Genomic DNA, 18,997 nt, shown 5'->3' with positions numbered 1-18,997 from the left:
TTTGATTATGATGTGCACTAGCTGTTCTGAATTACAATAAAGTGGTAATTCTATTCTATTTTGTTCTATTCTATATTCATAAAGATATCAAATAAAAGCTATTTTATGTAAATATCAGGGAGGTGATGTAACATGGTTTTAACAATGTTATGTGTTGTGTTTTTGTGATTAATGATACAGAAACTGCAACAATGGAAGGCAAAACACATCTGTGTGATTCCACAATGTAATCACACACTTTCATTCATAAAAAGTTAATAAATTAGGTTCTATGTAGAATTAAAAGCCGGATATGACATAAATTCCAAAAGGAAGATCCCAAGAAAACAACTGTGTTGTGGATAGGCGTAGCTTTGGGTCACGTGGTGTCGGTAATAGTAATAGTGATTGCTATATCACCTGTTCACGTTTATTGTACAACACTGCATGAGACAACTTCCTTCTTTCCATATGAACTCCTGCATGGCAGAAAGATGCATACTAAACTGGACATGCTCCGTTTGCCTTCTACTGTGTCTCCACTGGATGACTTTGCACCTCATTCAGTTAAGAAATATAAGCTGAAGAGGCAACGTTACACTGATGCTAAGCGTAATGTACAGAAGCATTAAAGGAGAGTAAGGATCATGAAAACACATCATGCTGTTAAAGGACACCTCAGATTTCCTCCGCCTGTAACAGTAACAAAAACCAAAGGCTTCTTGCTGAGTGATGGAAAGATCTAGAATGACACTCGTCTTGTATGCTGTTCCTCAGTGACTGTCCCCAAGACTGCCATGTGTCATGTAGCCTGCCTCGCTGTCACAAAGACCATATTGTGCCATAATATTGGTGGTTGTTGTACTTTAGTTTAACAGAATGGATTTACTGCCAACAGTGCACTAAAAACTACATTAAAAACATAAATGGGAATAATAATGTATTTTTCATTTTGCATAGCAGTGCAAATAATTATAGGCTTATTCAGCCTTACTGTTTGTATTCAGAAGACCCTATGAAAAAGACATCGAGGGAACAGTTTACCCTGCCCGGGATAGGGTTACCGGGGCCTCGCCCTGGAGCCAGGCCCGGGGAGGGTGCCCGAGGGCGAGTGTCTGGTGGCCGGGCCTTAGTCCATGGGGCCCGGCCGGGCACAGCCCGAAGAGGAGACATGGGCCCATCCTCCCGCAGGAGGCGCCATAGGGGTCGGGTGCATTGTGTGTCGGGTGGCGGCCAGGAGCGGAGGCCCTGGCGGACTGACCCCCGGCTGCCAAGACTGGCAATAGGGACATGGAATGTCACCTCTCTGGTGGGGAAGGAGCCTGAGTTAGTGCGTGAGGTTGAGAGGTACTGGCTAGATATAGTCGGGCTCACCTCTACGCATGGCTTGGGCTCTGGAACCAGTCTCCTGGAGAGGGGCTGGACTCTGTCTCAGTCTGGAGTTGCCCCTGGTGAGAGGCGGCGGGCTGGGGTGGGTATTCTAATATCCCCTCGGCTTGCTGCCGGTTCGTTGGGGTTTTTCCCGGTGGACGAGAGGGTTTGTTCCCTGCGCCTTAGGGTCGGGGAACGGGTCCTGACTGTCATCTGTGCTTATGCGCCGAGTGGCAGTTCAGAGTACCCAGCCTTCTTAGAGTCCCTGGGGGGGGGGGGGGGGGGGGTGCTGGAAGGTGCTCCACCTGGAGACTCTGTTGTCCTGCTGGGAGACTTCAATGCTCACGTGGGTAACGACAGCGAGACCTGGAGGGGCGTGATTGGGAGGAACGGCCTCCCTGATCTGAACCCGAGCGGTGCTTTGTTATTGGACTTCTGTGCTAATCACAGTTTGGCCATAACGAACACCCTGTTCGAACATAAGAGTGTCCATAAGTGCACGTGGCACCAGGATGCTCTAGGCCGTAGGTCGATGATCGATTTTGTAATCGTATCACCAGACCTGCGACCATATGTTCTGGACACTCGGGTAAAGAGAGGGGCTGAGCTGTCAACTGATCACCACCTGGTGGTGAGTTGGATCAGGTGGCGGGGGAGGACACTGGACAGACCTGGTGCACCTAAACGCGTAGTGAGGGTGTGCTGGGAACGTCTAGCAGAGGCCCCAGTCCGCGAGATCTTCAACGCACACCTCCGGCAGAGCTTCGACAGCATTCCGAGGGAGACTGGGGACATCGAGTCCGAATGGACCATGTTCAGCGTCTCCATTGCCGAAGCTGCTGCATTGAGCTGCGGCCGCAGGGTGGTTGGTGCCTGCCGTGGTGGTAATCCCCGAACCAAATGGTGGACACCAGAGGTGAAGGGAGCCACCAGGCTGAAGAAGGAGTCCTATCAGGCTTGGTTAGCCTGTGGGACTCCGGAGGCAGCCGACAGGTATCGACAGGCCAAGCGGAATGCGGCTCGGGCAGTGGCTGAAGCAAAAACTCGGGTGTGGGAGGAGTTCAGAGAGGCCATGGAAAAAGACTTTCGGACTGCCTCGAAGAGATTCTGGCAAACCGTCAGGCGTCTCAGGAGGGGAAAGCGGTGCTCTACCTGCACTGTGTATAGTGCTGGCGGAGCGCTGTTGACGTCGACTGAGAAAATTGTCAGGCGGTGGAAGGAATACTTCGAGGACCTCCTTAATCCCACTGACACGTCTTCCGAGGAGGAAGCAGAGTCTGGGGATGAGGGGAATGACCCGCCAATTTCCGGGGGCGAGGTCACTGAGGCAGTTAAACAACTCCTTGGTGGCAGAGCCCCTGGTGTTGATGAGGTCCACCCCGAGTTCCTGAAGGCTCTGGACGTTGTAGGGCTGTCCTGGTTGACACGCCTTTGCAATGTTGCGTGGAGATCAGGGGCAGTACCTGTGGACTGGCAGACCGGGGTGGTGGTCCCCATCTTTAAGAAGGGGGACCGGAGGGTGTGTTCCAACTACAGGGGGATCACACTCCTCAGCCTCCCTGGGAAAGTCTATGCCAGGGTACTGGAAAGGAGAGTTCGTCCGCTAGTCGAACCTCGGATACAGGAGGAACAATGCGGTTTTCGTCCTGGTCGCGGAACACTGGACCAGCTCGTTATCCTCTCGAGGATACTTGAGGGTGCATGGGAGTTTGCCCAACCAGTCTACATGTGTTTTGTGGACTTGGAGAAGGCATTCGACCGTGTCCCTCGGGGTGTCCTGTGGGAGGTGCTGCGGGAGTATGGGGTGTCTGGCCCATTGCTACGGGCCATTCGATCCCTATACAACCGTTGCAAGAGCTTGGTTCGCATTGCCGGCAATAAGTCGGACTCGTTCCCGGTGGGTGATGGGCTCCGCCAGGGCTGCCCTTTGTCTCCGGTTCTGTTCATAATTTTTATGGACAGGATTTCTAGGCGCAGCCAAGGGGCGGAGGGCTTTCGCTTTGGTGGCCTCAGAATCTCATCTCTGATTTTTGCGGATGATGTGGTTCTGTTGGCTTCATCGGGTGAGGGCCTCCAGCTCGCACTGGAGCGGTTCGCAGCCGAGTGTGAAGCAGCGGGAATGAGGATCAGCACCTCCAAATCTGAGGCCATGGTTCTCAGCCGGAAAAGGGTGGAGTGCCCACTCCGGGTCGGGGATGAGTTCCTGCCCCAAGTGGAGGAGTTCAAGTATCTCGGGGTCTTGTTCGCGAGTGATGGGAGAAGGGAGCCGGAGATCGACAGATGGATTGGGGCTGCAGCTGCAGTAATGCGGACGCTGCACCGGTCCGTCGTGGTGAAGAGGGAGCTGAGTGTAAAAGCGAAGCTCTCAATTTACCGGTCGATCTACGTCCCTACCCTCACCTATGGCCACGAGCTGTGGGTAGTGACCGAAAGAACGAGATCGCGGATACAAGCGGCAGAAATGAGCTTCCTCCGAAGGGTGGCTGGCCTCTCCCTTAGAGATAGGGTGAGAAGTTCGGCCATCCGGGAGGGGCTCAGAGTAGAGCCGCTGCTGCTCCACATCGAAAGGAGTCAGCTGAGGTGGTTCGGGCATCTGACAAGGATGCCCCCTGGGCGCCTCCTGGGTGAGGTGTTCGAGGCATGTCCCACCGGGAGGAGGCCCCGGGGCAGACCCAGGACACGCTGGAGAGATTATATCTCTCGGCTGGCCTGGGAACGCCTTGGTATTCCCCCGGATAAGCTGGAGGAGGTGGCTGGGGAGAGGGAGGTCTGGGCCTCTTTGCTTAGGCTGCTGCCCCCGCGACCCGGCCTCGGATAAAGCGGATGAAAATGGATGGATGGATGGATGTTTGTATTATTCTGATCTTATGACTGTTGTTCATGATTTAAGTTACACGTGTATTGTTGGTTTGTTAAATGTTGAGTTTGCTACACTCTATTTTCTGATCATTTGTTTGCGATGAAGGCTCTTTCATAAAGAGGGAAGAGATTTTGTGTCCTGTAATGTTATACACCAAACTGCACCACTAGAGGGTGGTGTCATAAAAAAGTAGAAGACTAATGTCGTCCAGGAACATAGTTACAGATAGAGAACATAGTTAAGATAGAGAATTGATAAACACACATTGATAAACACACATTATGTGTTGGTTTCTTAAAGGGAAAGGCAGTATCATTAGAAGACATAGCATACATTTTCACTGCTATGCAGACGACACCCAGCTCTATCTGTCCATGAAGCCAGATAACACACACCAATTAGTTAAACTGCAGGAATGTCTTAAAGACATAAAGACCTGGATGGCTGCTAACTTTCTGTTTCTTGATTCAGATAAAACTGAGGTTATTGTACTCGGCCCTGAAAATGTTAGAAATCTAACCAGATTCTTACTCTGGATGGCATTACCTTGGCCTCCAGTAACGCTGTGAGGAACCTTGGAGTCATTTTTGACCAGGATATGTCCTTCTGTCACGGATCCGGTTCCGGGGACTCGGGGTCCGTGAGCAGTGTGGACTACTATTGTCATTATTATCATTATTATTATTATTATTATTATTATTGTTATTATGGTTGTTTCTGCTGTCCTGTGTTCCGTGTTTGTGTACTGTCAGGTGTTTATGGGTGTGTGTGTGAGGGTGCGGTCGTGGCAGGCACTTTCAGGCCTGATGGGTGTGGCCCTGCCAGCTGACTGGTCACACCCAGGAATCCACACACACCTGGCACCGATCAAGCCTCGTCAGGGGAACTTCAAAACAGTGTGGCTGAGAGCTCCTCGACGCTGGATCGTTGAGTGAATTCCCGTCAGTCTTAGATTAATGTGCAAGGTTAGTGCAAGTCTGCCGTTAGGTTTTGTACTCACGGCTGCCTTTTGTATGCGTGTTTCCTCAGGAGGAATTGTGGCGACCAGGAGGCAGCACACGGATAGTACACAGGGAATGGAGACAGAGCACGGGATAAGGAAGAAGACACGGAACAGGAGTCGGGATCGCACTGGGGATTTATTGTTGTCTGGGTTTACACCACTGTAAATAAACGAACTGCCTTCATCAAGTCCTGCATTTTGGGTCCTCATTCCTCAAATCCCCATGGTCTGCCACACAGACCGTGACACCTTCAATGCATGTATTAAACAAATATGTAAGACTGCTTTCTTCTATTTGCGCAACATCTCTAAATTTAGAAATATCCTGTCTCAGAGTGACGCTGAAAAACTGGTTCATGCATTTATTACTTCCAGGCTGGACTACTGCAATTCATTATTATCAGGATGTCCAAAAAACTCGCTGAAAAGCCTTCAGCTGATCCAAAATGCTGCAGCAAGAGTCCTGACAGGGACTAGAAAGAGAGAGCATATTTCTCTTGTTTTGGCTTCCTGTTAAATCCAGAATTGAATTCAAAATCCTGCTCCTCACATACAAGGTCTTAAATAATCAGGCCCCATCTTATCTTAATGACCTTGTAGTACCATATCACCCTATTAGAGCACTTCGCTCTAGTCTTGGCTGCCGGAGGATTCCCATGATGCATTGAGTTTTTCCTTTTCAGTCACCTTTCTCACTCACTATATGTTAATAGACCTCTCTGCATTAAATCATATCTGTTATTAACCTCTGTCTCTCTTCCACAGCATGTCTTTATCCTGTCTTCCTTCTCTCACCCCAACCAATCACAGCAGATGGCCCCGCCCCTCCCTGAGCCTGGATCTGCTGGAGGTTTCTTCCTGTTAAAAGGGAGTTTTTCCTTCCCACTGTCGCCAAAGTGCTTGCTCATTTTTGTTTGCTCATAGGGGCATATGATTGTTGGGTTTTTCTCTGTACGTACTATTGCAGGGTCTACCTTACAAAAAAATTGAATGTCCACAATTACCTGCAAAAAGTAGGTCAGTCTTCGTACTGGCCAAACCGCTCCACAGAGCGATGTCCTCTGCTCGTTACCTGAGCTTTACGAGAAGAGTCACGTATGAATGCTGTTTGTTAGTTGATCATCCTCCGGGAGGTGGTGAAAAAACTGACCCCTCCCACAGGTATCAGCACCCCCATGTGTATCTGGCTGCTGGTCTTCCTCACTGACAGAAGTCACTCAGTGAGAGTAGGAAACAGGATCTTAAGCTCCACCTGTCTCTCCATTGGCTCCCATCACAGCTGTTTACTGAGCCAACTCCAGTTCATGCTGCTGACACATGACTGCAGCGCTGCATCTTCATCTAATCGCATGATTAGGAACGCAGATGACACAACGGTTATGGGTTTCATTATGGACAACACAGATCTGTCCTATAGATGATGTGAAACAACCGGTGCGGTGTCAACAATCTAATCCTGAATGTCAAGAAGATCAAAGAGTTGATCATCAACCTCAGGACAAAACAGTCCAGTCATTTTCCACTAATGATTGACAACAGTGACAACAGTGGAGGTAGTCAGCAGTGTCAACTTTCTAGGGCTACAGATAACTAAGAAGTTAGACTGGTCACCAAACACATGAGCACTGGTTAAACAGTCTCAGCCGTGTCTGCAGTTCCTGTGTCAGATTAGAAGAGCACACTTTTCTCCTCCATCATCTTCACTTTCTACTGAGGCAGCATCAAAAGTGTGCTGAGAAGCTGTGTCTCCATCTGGTTTGACAGCTTCAAGGCCTCACAGACAATCATCGGGACTTCTCCTCCATCCACCCAGGATGTCGAGCACAAATGCTGTTTCAGCAGAGTCACATTACATCATCACAGACTCCGCCCACCCCCACCATGCACTGTTCTACCTTCTGCCCTCTGGAAAGAGGTTTAGCAGCATCAGGACCAGGACAGCCAGATGTCACAATAGTTTCATTCTCCAACCACCAGCACACCAACCACCCACCCTGACTGCCTCCCCTTAATAAAATATTTCATAATCCTAATATTATATTTCATTCCCTATATTCTTACACATTTATTATAGACTCTTTTTTATATTTTAAACATTTAGACTTCTTTTTATTGATTTATTTATATTCTACAATCTGATGATGAGCAAATGCACCAGAAATTCATTCTGATGTGCACCAACTATTCTGAATGACGATAAATTTAGTATTTTTGAAATTTTGATGAATGAAAATAGGTTTTGCTTACTTCACTTAACTGAGTCTTCATAGAATAAAGTTTTACAAGTTGAACAACTGACTATTTAAACATGAATCATTGACATAACAGACATCAAGTTTCTCCATGATGAAGCGCTTTGACCTCAACCACTCCTCAGTTACATGTTGAGCAACTTCTGGATTAGTTTTGATTGGATCATCTCCGCATCCTAAACCCAAACATAATCCACAACTGCTCTCGGAATCCTGTTGTCAGAGATCAGTTTGTGTTCTTCCTTTTTGTAAATGGAATTCATCACAGCTGTAAAAACTACGGTCACTAAACCTGGAAGACAGATTTAAAGTTTTGGTCCTCTAATATTAGTATGATTTCTATAGAGCAAAATATAAAGTTCAGTGATTATAAGATTAAAGGTTTATCACAGGACTTCATCAGATGCTGTTAGAATGATGAGAAAATAAAAGAAATGCAGGAACACAGACTGGCTGCTCAGAAGTTTATTCTGAAAGGAAAAAGAACCAAGTCTGTGTGAACATTTGCATTTGAATAAAGCACCAAATCCACACTTTTAAGCTTAAATTTCAAAACTTACATTAACTACTGATTTTATCTACTGTTCTGATTTTATCTGTTTTGATTTTATATACTGTTTTGTTTGTTTGTTTGTTTGTTAAGTGGGTTTAGAGCTCTGGGTAGCTCCCCAGCTGGGTCTAGAGAGTATTTTAAATTCAGGGAATTTAAAATAGAAAGTAGCTCGTCCACAGAAGGACTGGTAGCTCCCCTTACGATAAGGGTTCAGATCGCGCGAACAGGTGTGAATGTGAATGTGTGTGTTTAGTTAGTTAGTTTGTTTGCTTGTTTTAATCAATTTTAAAACATGCTTTTTATCTGTTTTTGTTTCTAATGTCTCTGTAAAGCACTTTGAATCACCTTGTTGTTGAATTGTGCTATACAAATAAATTTGCCTTGCCTTGAACTCCGAGTCACTTGTTAAAATAACCCCAAAGTAAGAGGAAGTAACAACAGTAAGTATGGAGATAAGAAATAAACATAACAGAGCAGAATTCTTAAATCGTAGTATTTAAATAGTAGATGGGTAAGTTGCTATGGCTAAAGGAAAAGAAATTCAAAAATGTTGGAAAGAAAATTAACCTTTAGCAAACAAACCAAAGGACATCTAAGGTGAGTGTAAGATGATGAATGTAAGGATTCCCAATAAATAGACTTTAGCTATTATTCAGGCGAACCTCCAGTGCACCTGACTCAAACAGCTTCTTCTCCACATAGTCTTCATATACAGGGGCTTGCAAAAGTATTCGGCCCCCTTGAACTTCTGCACATTTTGTCACATTACAGCCACAAACATGAATCAATTTTATTGGAATTCCACGTAAAGACCAACACAAATTGGTGTACAAGTGAGAAGTGGAACAAAAATCATACATGATTCCAAACATTTTTTACAAATAAATAACTGCAAAGTGGAGTGTGCGTAATTATTCAGCCCCCTTTGGTCTGAGTGCAGTCATTTGCCCATAGACATTGCCTGATGAGTGCTAATGACTAAATAGAGTGCACCTGTGTGTAATCTAATGTCAGTACAAATACAGCTGCTCTGTGACGGCCTCAGAGGTTGTCTAAGAAAATATTGGGAGCAACAACACCATGAAGTCCAAAGAACACACCAGACAGGTCAGGGATAAAGTTATTGAGAAATTTAAAGCAGGCTTAGGCTACAAAAAGATTTCCCAAGCCTTCAACATCCTACGGAGAACTGTTCAAGCGATCATTCAGAAATGGAAGGAGTATGGCACAAGTGTAAACCTACCAAGACAAGGCCGTCCACCTAAACTCACAGGCCGAACAAGGAGAGTGCTGATCAGAAATGCAGCCAAGAGGCCCATGGTGACTCTGGACGAGCTGCAGAGATCTACAGCTCAGGTGGGGGAAATCTGTCCATAGGACAACTATTAGTCGTGCACTGCACAAAGTTGGCCTTTATGGAAGAGTGGCAAGAAGAAAGCCATCATTAACAGAAAACCATAAGAAGTCCCGTTTGCAGTTTGCCACAAGCCATGTGGGGACACAGCAAACATGTGGAAGAAGGTGCTCTGGTCAGATGAGACCAAAATGGAACTTTTTGGCCAAAATGCAAAACACTTTGTGTGGCGGAAAACTAACACTGCACATTACTCTGAACACACCATCCCCACTGTCAAATATGGTGGTGGCAGCATTATGCTCTGGGGGTGCTTCTCTTCAGCAGGGACAGGGAAGCTGGTCAGAGTTGATGGGAAGATGGATGGAGCCAAATACAGGGCAGTCTTGGAAGAAAACCTCTTGGAGTCTGCAAAAGACTTGAGACTGGGGCGGAGGTTCACCTTCCAGTAGGACAACGACCCTAAACATAAAGCCAGGGCAACAATGGAATGGTTTAAAACAAAACATATCCATGTGTTAGAATGGCCCAGTCAAAGTCCAGATCTAAATCCAATCGAGAATCGGTGGCAACATCTGAAAATTGCTGTTCACAAACGCTGTCCATCTAATCTGACTGAGCTGGAGCCGTTTTGCAAAGAAGAATGGGCAAGAATTTCAGTCTGTAGATGTGCGAAGCTGGTAGAGACAAACCCTAAAAGACTGGCAGCTGTAACTGCAGCAAAAGGTGGTTCTACAAAGTATTGACTCAGGGGCTGAATAATTACGCACACTCCACTTTTCAGTTATTTGTAAAAAATGTTTGGAATCATGTATGATTTTCGTTCCACTTCTCACGTGTGCACCACTTTGTGTTGGTCTTTCACGTGGAATTCCAATAAAATTGATTCATATTTGTGGCTGTAATGTGACAAAATGTGGAACTGTGCCACTGTAATAGCAGATGATTGGGTGACAAAGATTTACCTCATTGACTGTTTCCTCAGTTTTCTTCTTCTTCTCCTCGAGCTGCTTTATCAACTAAAGGACAGAAGAGAGATGACGAAAAAGATCACAGCTATGAACTGAAATATGTGGGAAATTTATTTTTGTAAAAACATTCTAAATTTGGATTGAATACAAAGAGATAAAAGACAGATGACAGTAGCTAAACGCTTTGGGTGAAAAGATTTACCTCTTTGAGTTTTCTGTCAGTTTCCTCATTTCTCATCTTCTCAGCCCAGAGCATCTTTTCCAAATAGCAGAGAGAAATTAAAACACAAGTATATTTTTAATGGAAATATTCTTCTAATTACTTTTTCAAATTCCTAATTTATTTAGATTATTTTATTTTTTAATGTAGTAAAATAGATGTCATTCTTAATATAGATCACCAGTCAAAGGTTTTAGAACACATCTCATTTTTAAGTGATTAACTGATATTTAATGAGCTCCTTGATTATTATTAACACATGCTCTTTTTTGTCCATTTTATTTATTTAGTTTTTGATGGATGGATATTTATGGGCTTGTTGGTCGGTTTATGCTGGAATTTAAAATCATCTGCGTCAGTAAATACAAATTCCTTATTTACAAAAATAATCATCCAAAAACAGATTCAATTCCAATTTCTTTTTTACATTACAGTAATAAACAAAGTTGAATAAACAAATTCAGGAAGCTGATAAAGGAAAGATGAACCTTATCAACTTTAACTGGTCCCTCAAATTCTATATTTTCCCTCTCAGCTTCTCTTCTGTGTCACGTTTCTGGGTCTATTGACCCAGCGTTTTGAGTTTTAGTTTATTTGGATGTTATGTTTAAGTTCTTTAGGTTCTGAGCTCATTTGTTTATTTCAATTCCCCTTGTGTCTTCTACAGCTGTGTTTTAGTCTCCCTTTGCCCTTTATGTGTTCAAGCTGTATGTCTTATGATGTCAAGTGTATATTGTCATGTCTGAGTCGTGTGTTTCCTGTTTTATTTTGAAAGTCTGTGTCCTATGTCAGTGTAGTCAGCTTTGCTTCCTTTGTCTTATCATGTCAGTCTAGTGTCAGCTGTTTCCCCATGTGTTTCCACTCCCCCTAATCAATGTTCCCTCTAATTTTCTAATTTTTCATGTGTCTGAGTGAACACACAAACTCCCTGACCGATCCCTTGGACCACTGTGAGCGACATCAGACGTGTGCACTGTGGTCACGCCAGCATCGAATCCATCCAAGTTACATGGTTTATTAAAATAATCAAATTACAGCGTTTACATTTATGTTAGACTACTTTTAATTAACTGCTTTAGCCCACTTCCAATGAAAATGTAAAACAAATCTAGTCATTGACCTGTGCAGTAACAATAACTTGAACTCCAATTTTGAAAACCCAACTTTCTTTTTTTATATATAAAGCTCTGACTTGTATTGTGAGTCTGTGGTCTCGGAGAGAGTCCTGTAACTCTCTCTCTGCAAAATATAGTATATAATGACCAATGTTTGGCAATTAATTATATAGTTACCTCTTCAAAAAAGTTACTGAGTTTTGCAAACAACAGTTTTTGCAGCTGTTTACCTAAAAATACAGCCAAATTAAAGAAACATTTCAAACTATTTACAGAACAATCAGCTGTTTTGCATCATATTTGATGCCACACAAATTATTTGTGCCACTCCAATAATAATTTCTGTCCACTGTGAGATAAAGAAGAACAACAGCCTGATACCTGCAGGTGTGACAACAGGAGATGTATCACTGCTGTAACACCTGTAACATTCAGTAGTCGCCTCATTGTTCTGACACACACAACAAAACTATTGACTACACTACACACTAATACCAATAGGAAAGGGTGGGATTTTTGGTTTTGTTTTTGCTCACAGGCGGAGAGTGCTTTCAAGCGTTTTCCTTATAAAATGCCATTCTTAGCATTTCTTCCCGCAGTAAATATAAACAACGATAACATTCAGGAAGAAAATCAAACATTGCAGATATTTTATCATAACTCTGGTTTTACGTGGCCGATCAACACAATTTAAAAACTGGTATAAAGTCCACACGTTCTCCGTCAATTGTTCCGTCGGTCCTGCTCACATCTTCAATGGTTGTACACGTGGTCATTAAAGTGGCTTCACTCCACATCAGCCGCTTTGCTAGCTGAAACACCGGTGTCGGCACATAAGGACGCTGTCATAGCCTGTCAACGACGCTGATTAGCTGCGTATATACGAATGTGAATCGCATTATTGGCTGGACTATGGGATAAGGTGGCATCGTTCTAATCCCATACAGGAGCAGCCAGTCACTTACTGACTCACACTGCAAAACAGAATTGTTAACATATTTACTTTAATTTCAATTCAGGTTAGATTTTTTTTGCGCGCAACGCAGATTTTTTTTCTGCGCAGAGACCGTGCCAGCAGTGCGCAATTACTCACGTGCGCAGCTTAGAAGGAACATTGCCCCTAATCACCCTTGTGTGTATTTAGTCTGTGTGTTTCTGTTCATTCTTTGTCAGGTCGTCTGTTGTTCACGCCATGTTCTTTACACCATGTTTCTAGGTTTCATATCCAGGTTTTTTTCATATTGTTTGTTTAGATTTCCCAGTCTAGGTTTGTGTTAATTTTGCTTCAGTTTGCCTTTTGTTTGTACCTTTTACCTTTTAAATGGCTCGCTTTTTGTTAACATTCCAGTTTTGTTCCCTGTTCCTTGGAGTCTGCATTTTGGGTCTTTCTTGTCAATTCATACAGTCTGCCCTCGCCAGACTGTGACAGAACAATCTGGCCAGAATGGACCCAGCGGACATCTGTGAGGATTTTTGGGAGTTCAGCTCTCGTGTGACCATTCTCTATGGACAGTGGAAAATCTATTCTGCGCACAGACAGGAGAGTGAGAAGCAGTCGGTTAGAGTTCAGCTGGACCGGATTCTGTCTGCATACCCTGCTTACATGGAGGTATTGTCGGAGGATTTGCAGGTCTTCGACCACAACATGTTGCCAAAGCAGCAGCCCCCCAGCATGCAGACTGAATTACTCCAGCCCCTCTGTGATGCAGCTCTCACTATGCCAGCTACAGGAGTAAAATTTGGCGTGTTGAGTCACCTGTCTGTCTCCATGTCCATGTCACCGCAGCAGCAGACAAGTGCTGCATTTTCCTTGACACAACCAGTGGCTGCTTCTACCGCCAAATTCACCTCAGCCATAGCAGCGGCAGCCTCCACAACCACGGCTTCCAGGCGGAGGCGGCGTCCACGGCATCACCGCGGCTTACAACAGCATGAAGTGGGTGACTATATTCTGGATCCCTGTGTTTTTTCTAAGGCAAATAAAACAAACACTGCCTTGCTGGTTCCTGGACCTGGCTATGGAAAGCCTGTTCATGAAATGAGTAAGACTGGGAATTTGCTAGCCAAGTCTTCCACAGATCATCTTATTCTCTTGCAGAACTATCTAGCATCTCTGTGTGTCGATCATGCTACGAACTATGCTTCCAAGAAGTCAAATTATAAGAATGTTTGCACTGGAGATGCTATGCCATGAGGCACAGCTAAGCCCCTGTAGGACTGAGACCCAGGCCAGGTTGAATGCAGAGGCTGAGTTGGAGGACTCAGTTTGCTCTGGACCCCCCGAAGAGCCTGTTGCAGCTACCATGGGGGTCACTGGACAGTTGGTGCAGCCTTTTCCAGTGTCTGCTGGGGGTTCGGCCGAGCCCGTCCAGCATCCTGCCAAGTATTTGAAATTTTACTCATGGATTTGAATTTTAATAAAAATGATTTAATTAAAAACTTCCCATCTATCAATTTTCTTACACTAATCCAATTTACATAAATCATTTCATTAATCAATGACTTTATTTAAATATGAGTACTGGGGCTAACACTACGGTGCTATGGGGTATTTTTTAACTTGCGTTTCTTGTTTCTTGTGAAAAATTAGCAGGTTGGTCACATCAAAGAAATCATATCAGCATCATAATTTCCACTTTTTGTCTTAATGAAAAGCTGGAACAGAGCTTATCCTCTACATCAGACATCAGGTAGAACGGGTCTGGACCCAGTGTTGAGATTTCTCTGTAAAGTTGAGACTATTCAGTCGGGATTTAAACCGAAAAGGAACAATTCAAGCGTTTTATCTCTTTAATTTTTCTGAAGTTAAGCACTTAATCTAAATGTGGGCAGTTTTCATATTTATATGGTGAGAATTTCAGCAGGCACACATACATATCTGTTCAGTTTTATGTTGTGTCACCAAAAACTGTTTTTGAATTATTTGTTAAAAGGTTTTGAAATAAACAATCGTATGAAAACATCTGGGAACATCTCTCCCTGCATAAAAATTCACTCTTCATTCAACAAAAAGATAACAGTGGCATGTATTTCATTTACTCCTCATTTCCTACATCTGAGTACTGGGGGTTTCACAAACATCTAATTTTAGTGAAGCAGTATTTAGACGTACAGAATGGAGTTAGTTGTAAAAACTGGCTGTGCAACAATTTGGGTATCGTTGTAATTTCACTGATTGTTCAATACTGATTACTTGCAAAACTAAATTAGGCATGTCCAATCATAAGAAAATCTATTTAAATTGGAAACTTTAAAGTTGTGCTTCTCTTTGACACTGAACACTGACAGAACTGGATTCTCAAAGTAATTCTCAAAAGATCTGAAAACAAAGATTGTCAGTACTGTGGTTCAGGGGAAGGCTGCAAAAAGATCTCTCAGAGGTTTGAACTCAGTTTCAACTATAAGGACAGTAACCAGGAAATAGAAGAGCACAGGCACAGCTGTGGTTGAACTCAGGTCAGGCCAAGAAAAGTACAGGAGCTGCATATGCAGCGGACTGTCAGAATGAATCACCTCCAAAACCCTGCAGAGCATCTTGCTGAAGATGTGTATTTGTACATATGTATGGGAGGGTAATGAAAAAAGGCCTTTCTGCACTCACACCACAAACAGAACCGCTCGTTGTATAAAAGCTCATTTAGATGAGACAGATTGAAACTGTGCTGTGGAAGAATAACACCACATTCCCCTGACTTGGATGTCATTGAAATTTTGTGGGATGATTTGAAGCAGGCTGTTGATGCTTTTTTGCTTTTTTGTATGGAAGAAGGATCAAACATGGCTTCATCTAAGATCCAGACACTCATCAAAGACAATCCGAGGTGTCTTGAGTTATATTTGCAAATGAAGCTCAATGAAGTGTTGATGTAATATCTCTGTTGGGGCTCCTAAATTTATGCACCGTCTAACTTTGTTATAATTGTTGAAATTTTGTTGTTGTAATTGTTGGGATTTTTTTATGACACATATTATCTGTTAATATAATAAACTGTCACTGTTGAAATGATACAGTTTCCATAATGACAGATCAGCCAACGATAAACCAAAATCCAAAAACTGAACAGAGGTTTCCTTTTATCTATGACTGTGTGTTTACACTAAATAATAATAATAATAATAAACTTTATTTATAAAAACACCTAAAGACCAAGGGTAAATAATGAGACATTATGATCATCTGGATCTTTGCATCAAGAAGTTCTCTCTAACTGGACTCAATAATAATAATAATAATAATAATAATAATAATAATAAATCAGTGTGTGGTGGGGTAATGTGTATTTATATTGTACAATTTGATGTAAATACTGACACTAACTGTATATGTTCTGAATGACAATAATGTGGCTATTCTGTTCTATTCTGTATTACCAAAGAGAGCCGAGTCAGCAAATTCTCATTGAGTATAAAGGAAACACAAACCTCCCAATTTTTGGACTCCAGCTGATTCTTCAGATTCTCTGCTGTGTCTTTCGCCCCCTGGAGCTGTTTGATGATTTTACTATCTGTCTCACCCTGGAGCTGAAATGTTACATGAGGAAAGAGCAGAAGAAAGAAACAATCATGTTTAAGACAATAATGATAACACAACCAGAGTCAAATAAAAGCTGTATTATGTAAATATTGTTCATCAGTGCTGCCGATTTAATGATTTAGTGTTTTATATTATAAAACTGTCAGGGCTCTGTGTGCGGGCAGGCGGAGAGGAGGATCCAAACGCAGGACTCAGACACTAACTTGAAACTCAAAGACCTCAGCTTTATTGCTGGTACGAAAGCAAAACATGAAGTGAACATGGAATATGGAGACCCGAAACACACAGGTATAATCTGATGGTACGACGCGACACCGAGCATGGGAAAACACAGGGCTTATATACACAGGGTATCGGCAACAGGAGGGAGACACAGCTGGGAGAGATCAGGGCTAACGAGACAGGGGAAACAAAGCTGCACACACTAACATAAGACAAAGACTTTCACAATAAAACAGGAAACATGAATCACCACTCAGAGACACGGACAAAACACAGAGACAGAAAATGACACATGGAACTGAACTATACATGAAACCACAATTCCTAAAACATGGATAACAGAAACTCTAATAATAATAATATTAATAATAACCACCACAAGAGAAAAAAGAGAAAACAATCCATGATGCAAAATTAAACCAAAACAAACTCAAAATACTGGGTCCAACGGACCTAGAACCGTGACAAAAACGCTGCGTCCAGATGATTTAAATCTAATATAAATTTATTCATTTATATTAAAGAGTCTAACGGTGAGTAAATATTAATATGTGCAGTTATTCCATTCATAAATAGAGTTCAGTAAATTCAGAATGTTTATAACAGAAAGACAAACCCGAAGCTGCTTCAGCTTCTCTGCTGTTTTTTTGTTCTGCGGGAGCTGTTTGATGATTTCACTATCTGTCTTACCCTGAAATGTTATATGAAGAAAGAGCAGATGGAAGAAATGTTCATGTTTAAGACACAATATTAATACCACAATAGGATTTAAATAAAGATGGAAATAAAAGCTGTATTATGTAAATATAAGCTGGAAAACGTCAATTAATATTTGTAAATAACACTAAGGAAATACCTTAGTTTCAATGTAGAGTCTCTAAAACTAAAACCAGCTTTTACTTTTTACTTACTAATAATATGCACGCACAGGCCATTGTTCATCAGTGCTGCTGAGTTTGTTTAAGTAATTATGTAAATCTACGGTTTATAAGGTTGGGGAAACCTGCAGTCAGCTGAAACTGACAGTGCTCTATTTGGATGAGTGACAAAACGTTTCTCCCACTGAAAACGTTACGTCCAGATGAACAGAATTAACCTTTTAGGATTATGCATGCACACTGTTTTTTCTTATATTCTTACATGTATATATCTGGGACTTTTTTTTCATAATTGAGATGCTAAGATTTTGATTTATTGATTCATTTATAATGTACAGTCTGATGGTGAGTAAATATTGATGTGTGCAATTATTCTATTCATAAAGAGAGTTGGGTCAGTAAATTCAAAATGTTTATAATGGAAACACAAACCTGATTCTTCTTCTCCAGCTGCTCCAGTTTCTCTGCTGTTTCTTTCACCTCCTGAAGCTGATAGATCATTTCAGTATTCTTCTTCCACTGCAGGAGAAATGTTACATGAAGAAAGAGCAGAAGGAAGAAATGTTCATGTTAAAGACACAATAATGAAACACAACCAGAGTCACATTAAAGCTGTATGATGTAAATATAAGGGAGCTGATGTAGCATGATGCTAACAACATTAAGTGTTGTGGGATGAAGTCAACAATCTTGCAGTGGTAGGATTTCAAAGTTGTGTTTGGTTAATGACACAGAAACTGCTGCTGGACAAAACTGCAGGAATATAAGTGCACAGGTCTGTGATCATTGGGAGGATGACAGCATCACATGTGTCCATGTTTACCTCTGTGTGCTGAGAGATGCTTTCACTGACCTTTGAGTCCAGTGTAGGAAATATTTCTATCAGCTTCTGAATGAATTCATCCTTCTCCCTCTCAGATTTGATCATCTGTCAGAAAAAAAGACAGACAGATGTTAATGTTTGTGGAGTGCTTTGTTTGTAAAAGTGATAAAATTATTGAAGCTTCACACTGTGAGCAACATGTTTCCAACCGTACTCAGTCTGATTGGTGGTTTTCTATGTTTTTAATGATACACACTGTATAGAATAAAATTTCTCTACTTTGTCTAAGAGAAACCAAGATTGCGTCAGTGTGTACGGTGTTAAGGTTCAAAAATTGAGGAAGGAGAGTACAAACCACCATGGTCCAGAAGATCTTGGTCAAACAATGATTTTAATGAATACACACGTGTGGGAAGACAGGAATTGGTCTTCGACTTACTCAAAGCATACACAGATTTTTATAGCATCAGGGTTTGAATTACTGACGCCCCTTCATACGTCACAAACACATTTTATACATACGTCAAATCAAAACCACAATGACTTTTAACACAGTTTAAAAGAACATCGTCTTCTATCTTCATAACAGGTGCATCCTGTCACTGCCGGATGCTCGCTTGTCATCTTGACACCTCAGCAGCAGTTCTGAGACAAACTGCTCTTTTGCAACCCCAGCAAAACATAATTAAACTTTCCCCTCTAAATGATTCTCTGTGTGTGTGTGTGTGTGTCTGTGTGCTAACCACAATTGCACCCTGTTTCACCTCGCCGACTAGCTCCTGACCTCTAACCAGACAGAGAGACAGAAACCACTCTCGTATATGTAATAATCGAACTGAAACTATGGATATGACTTTTACTA

The 18,997-nt window shown here is 42.6% G+C and overlaps 1 protein-coding gene across 1 annotated transcript in view; it reads right to left on the bottom strand.

Annotated features, from left to right (window-relative positions):
* Window positions 1-18,997, bottom strand: part of LOC147334624 (uncharacterized) — an 83,626-nt gene that overhangs the window by 9,095 nt on the left and 55,534 nt on the right. The window contains exons 24-28 of the mRNA XM_086285971.1: window positions 18,166-18,240; window positions 17,745-17,831; window positions 16,101-16,199; window positions 10,546-10,599; window positions 10,338-10,391 (exon numbers count right to left, since the gene is read on the bottom strand). Of these exons, the coding sequence (XP_086142097.1) occupies window positions 10,338-10,391; window positions 10,546-10,599; window positions 16,101-16,199; window positions 17,745-17,831; window positions 18,166-18,240 (369 nt within the window). The remainder of the gene's footprint in view (window positions 1-10,337; window positions 10,392-10,545; window positions 10,600-16,100; window positions 16,200-17,744; window positions 17,832-18,165; window positions 18,241-18,997) is intronic.

The sequence above is a fragment of the Aulonocara sp. 'chitande type north' Nkhata Bay genome, linkage group LG3, assembly GCF_057382095.1.
Source record: "Aulonocara sp. 'chitande type north' Nkhata Bay isolate Kocher_YH1m ecotype deep benthic linkage group LG3, A_spYH_male_GT1.1, whole genome shotgun sequence".
NCBI lineage: Eukaryota > Metazoa > Chordata > Actinopteri > Cichliformes > Cichlidae > Aulonocara > Aulonocara sp. 'chitande type north' Nkhata Bay.
This window is presented reverse-complemented; position numbering and strand designations above follow the sequence as displayed.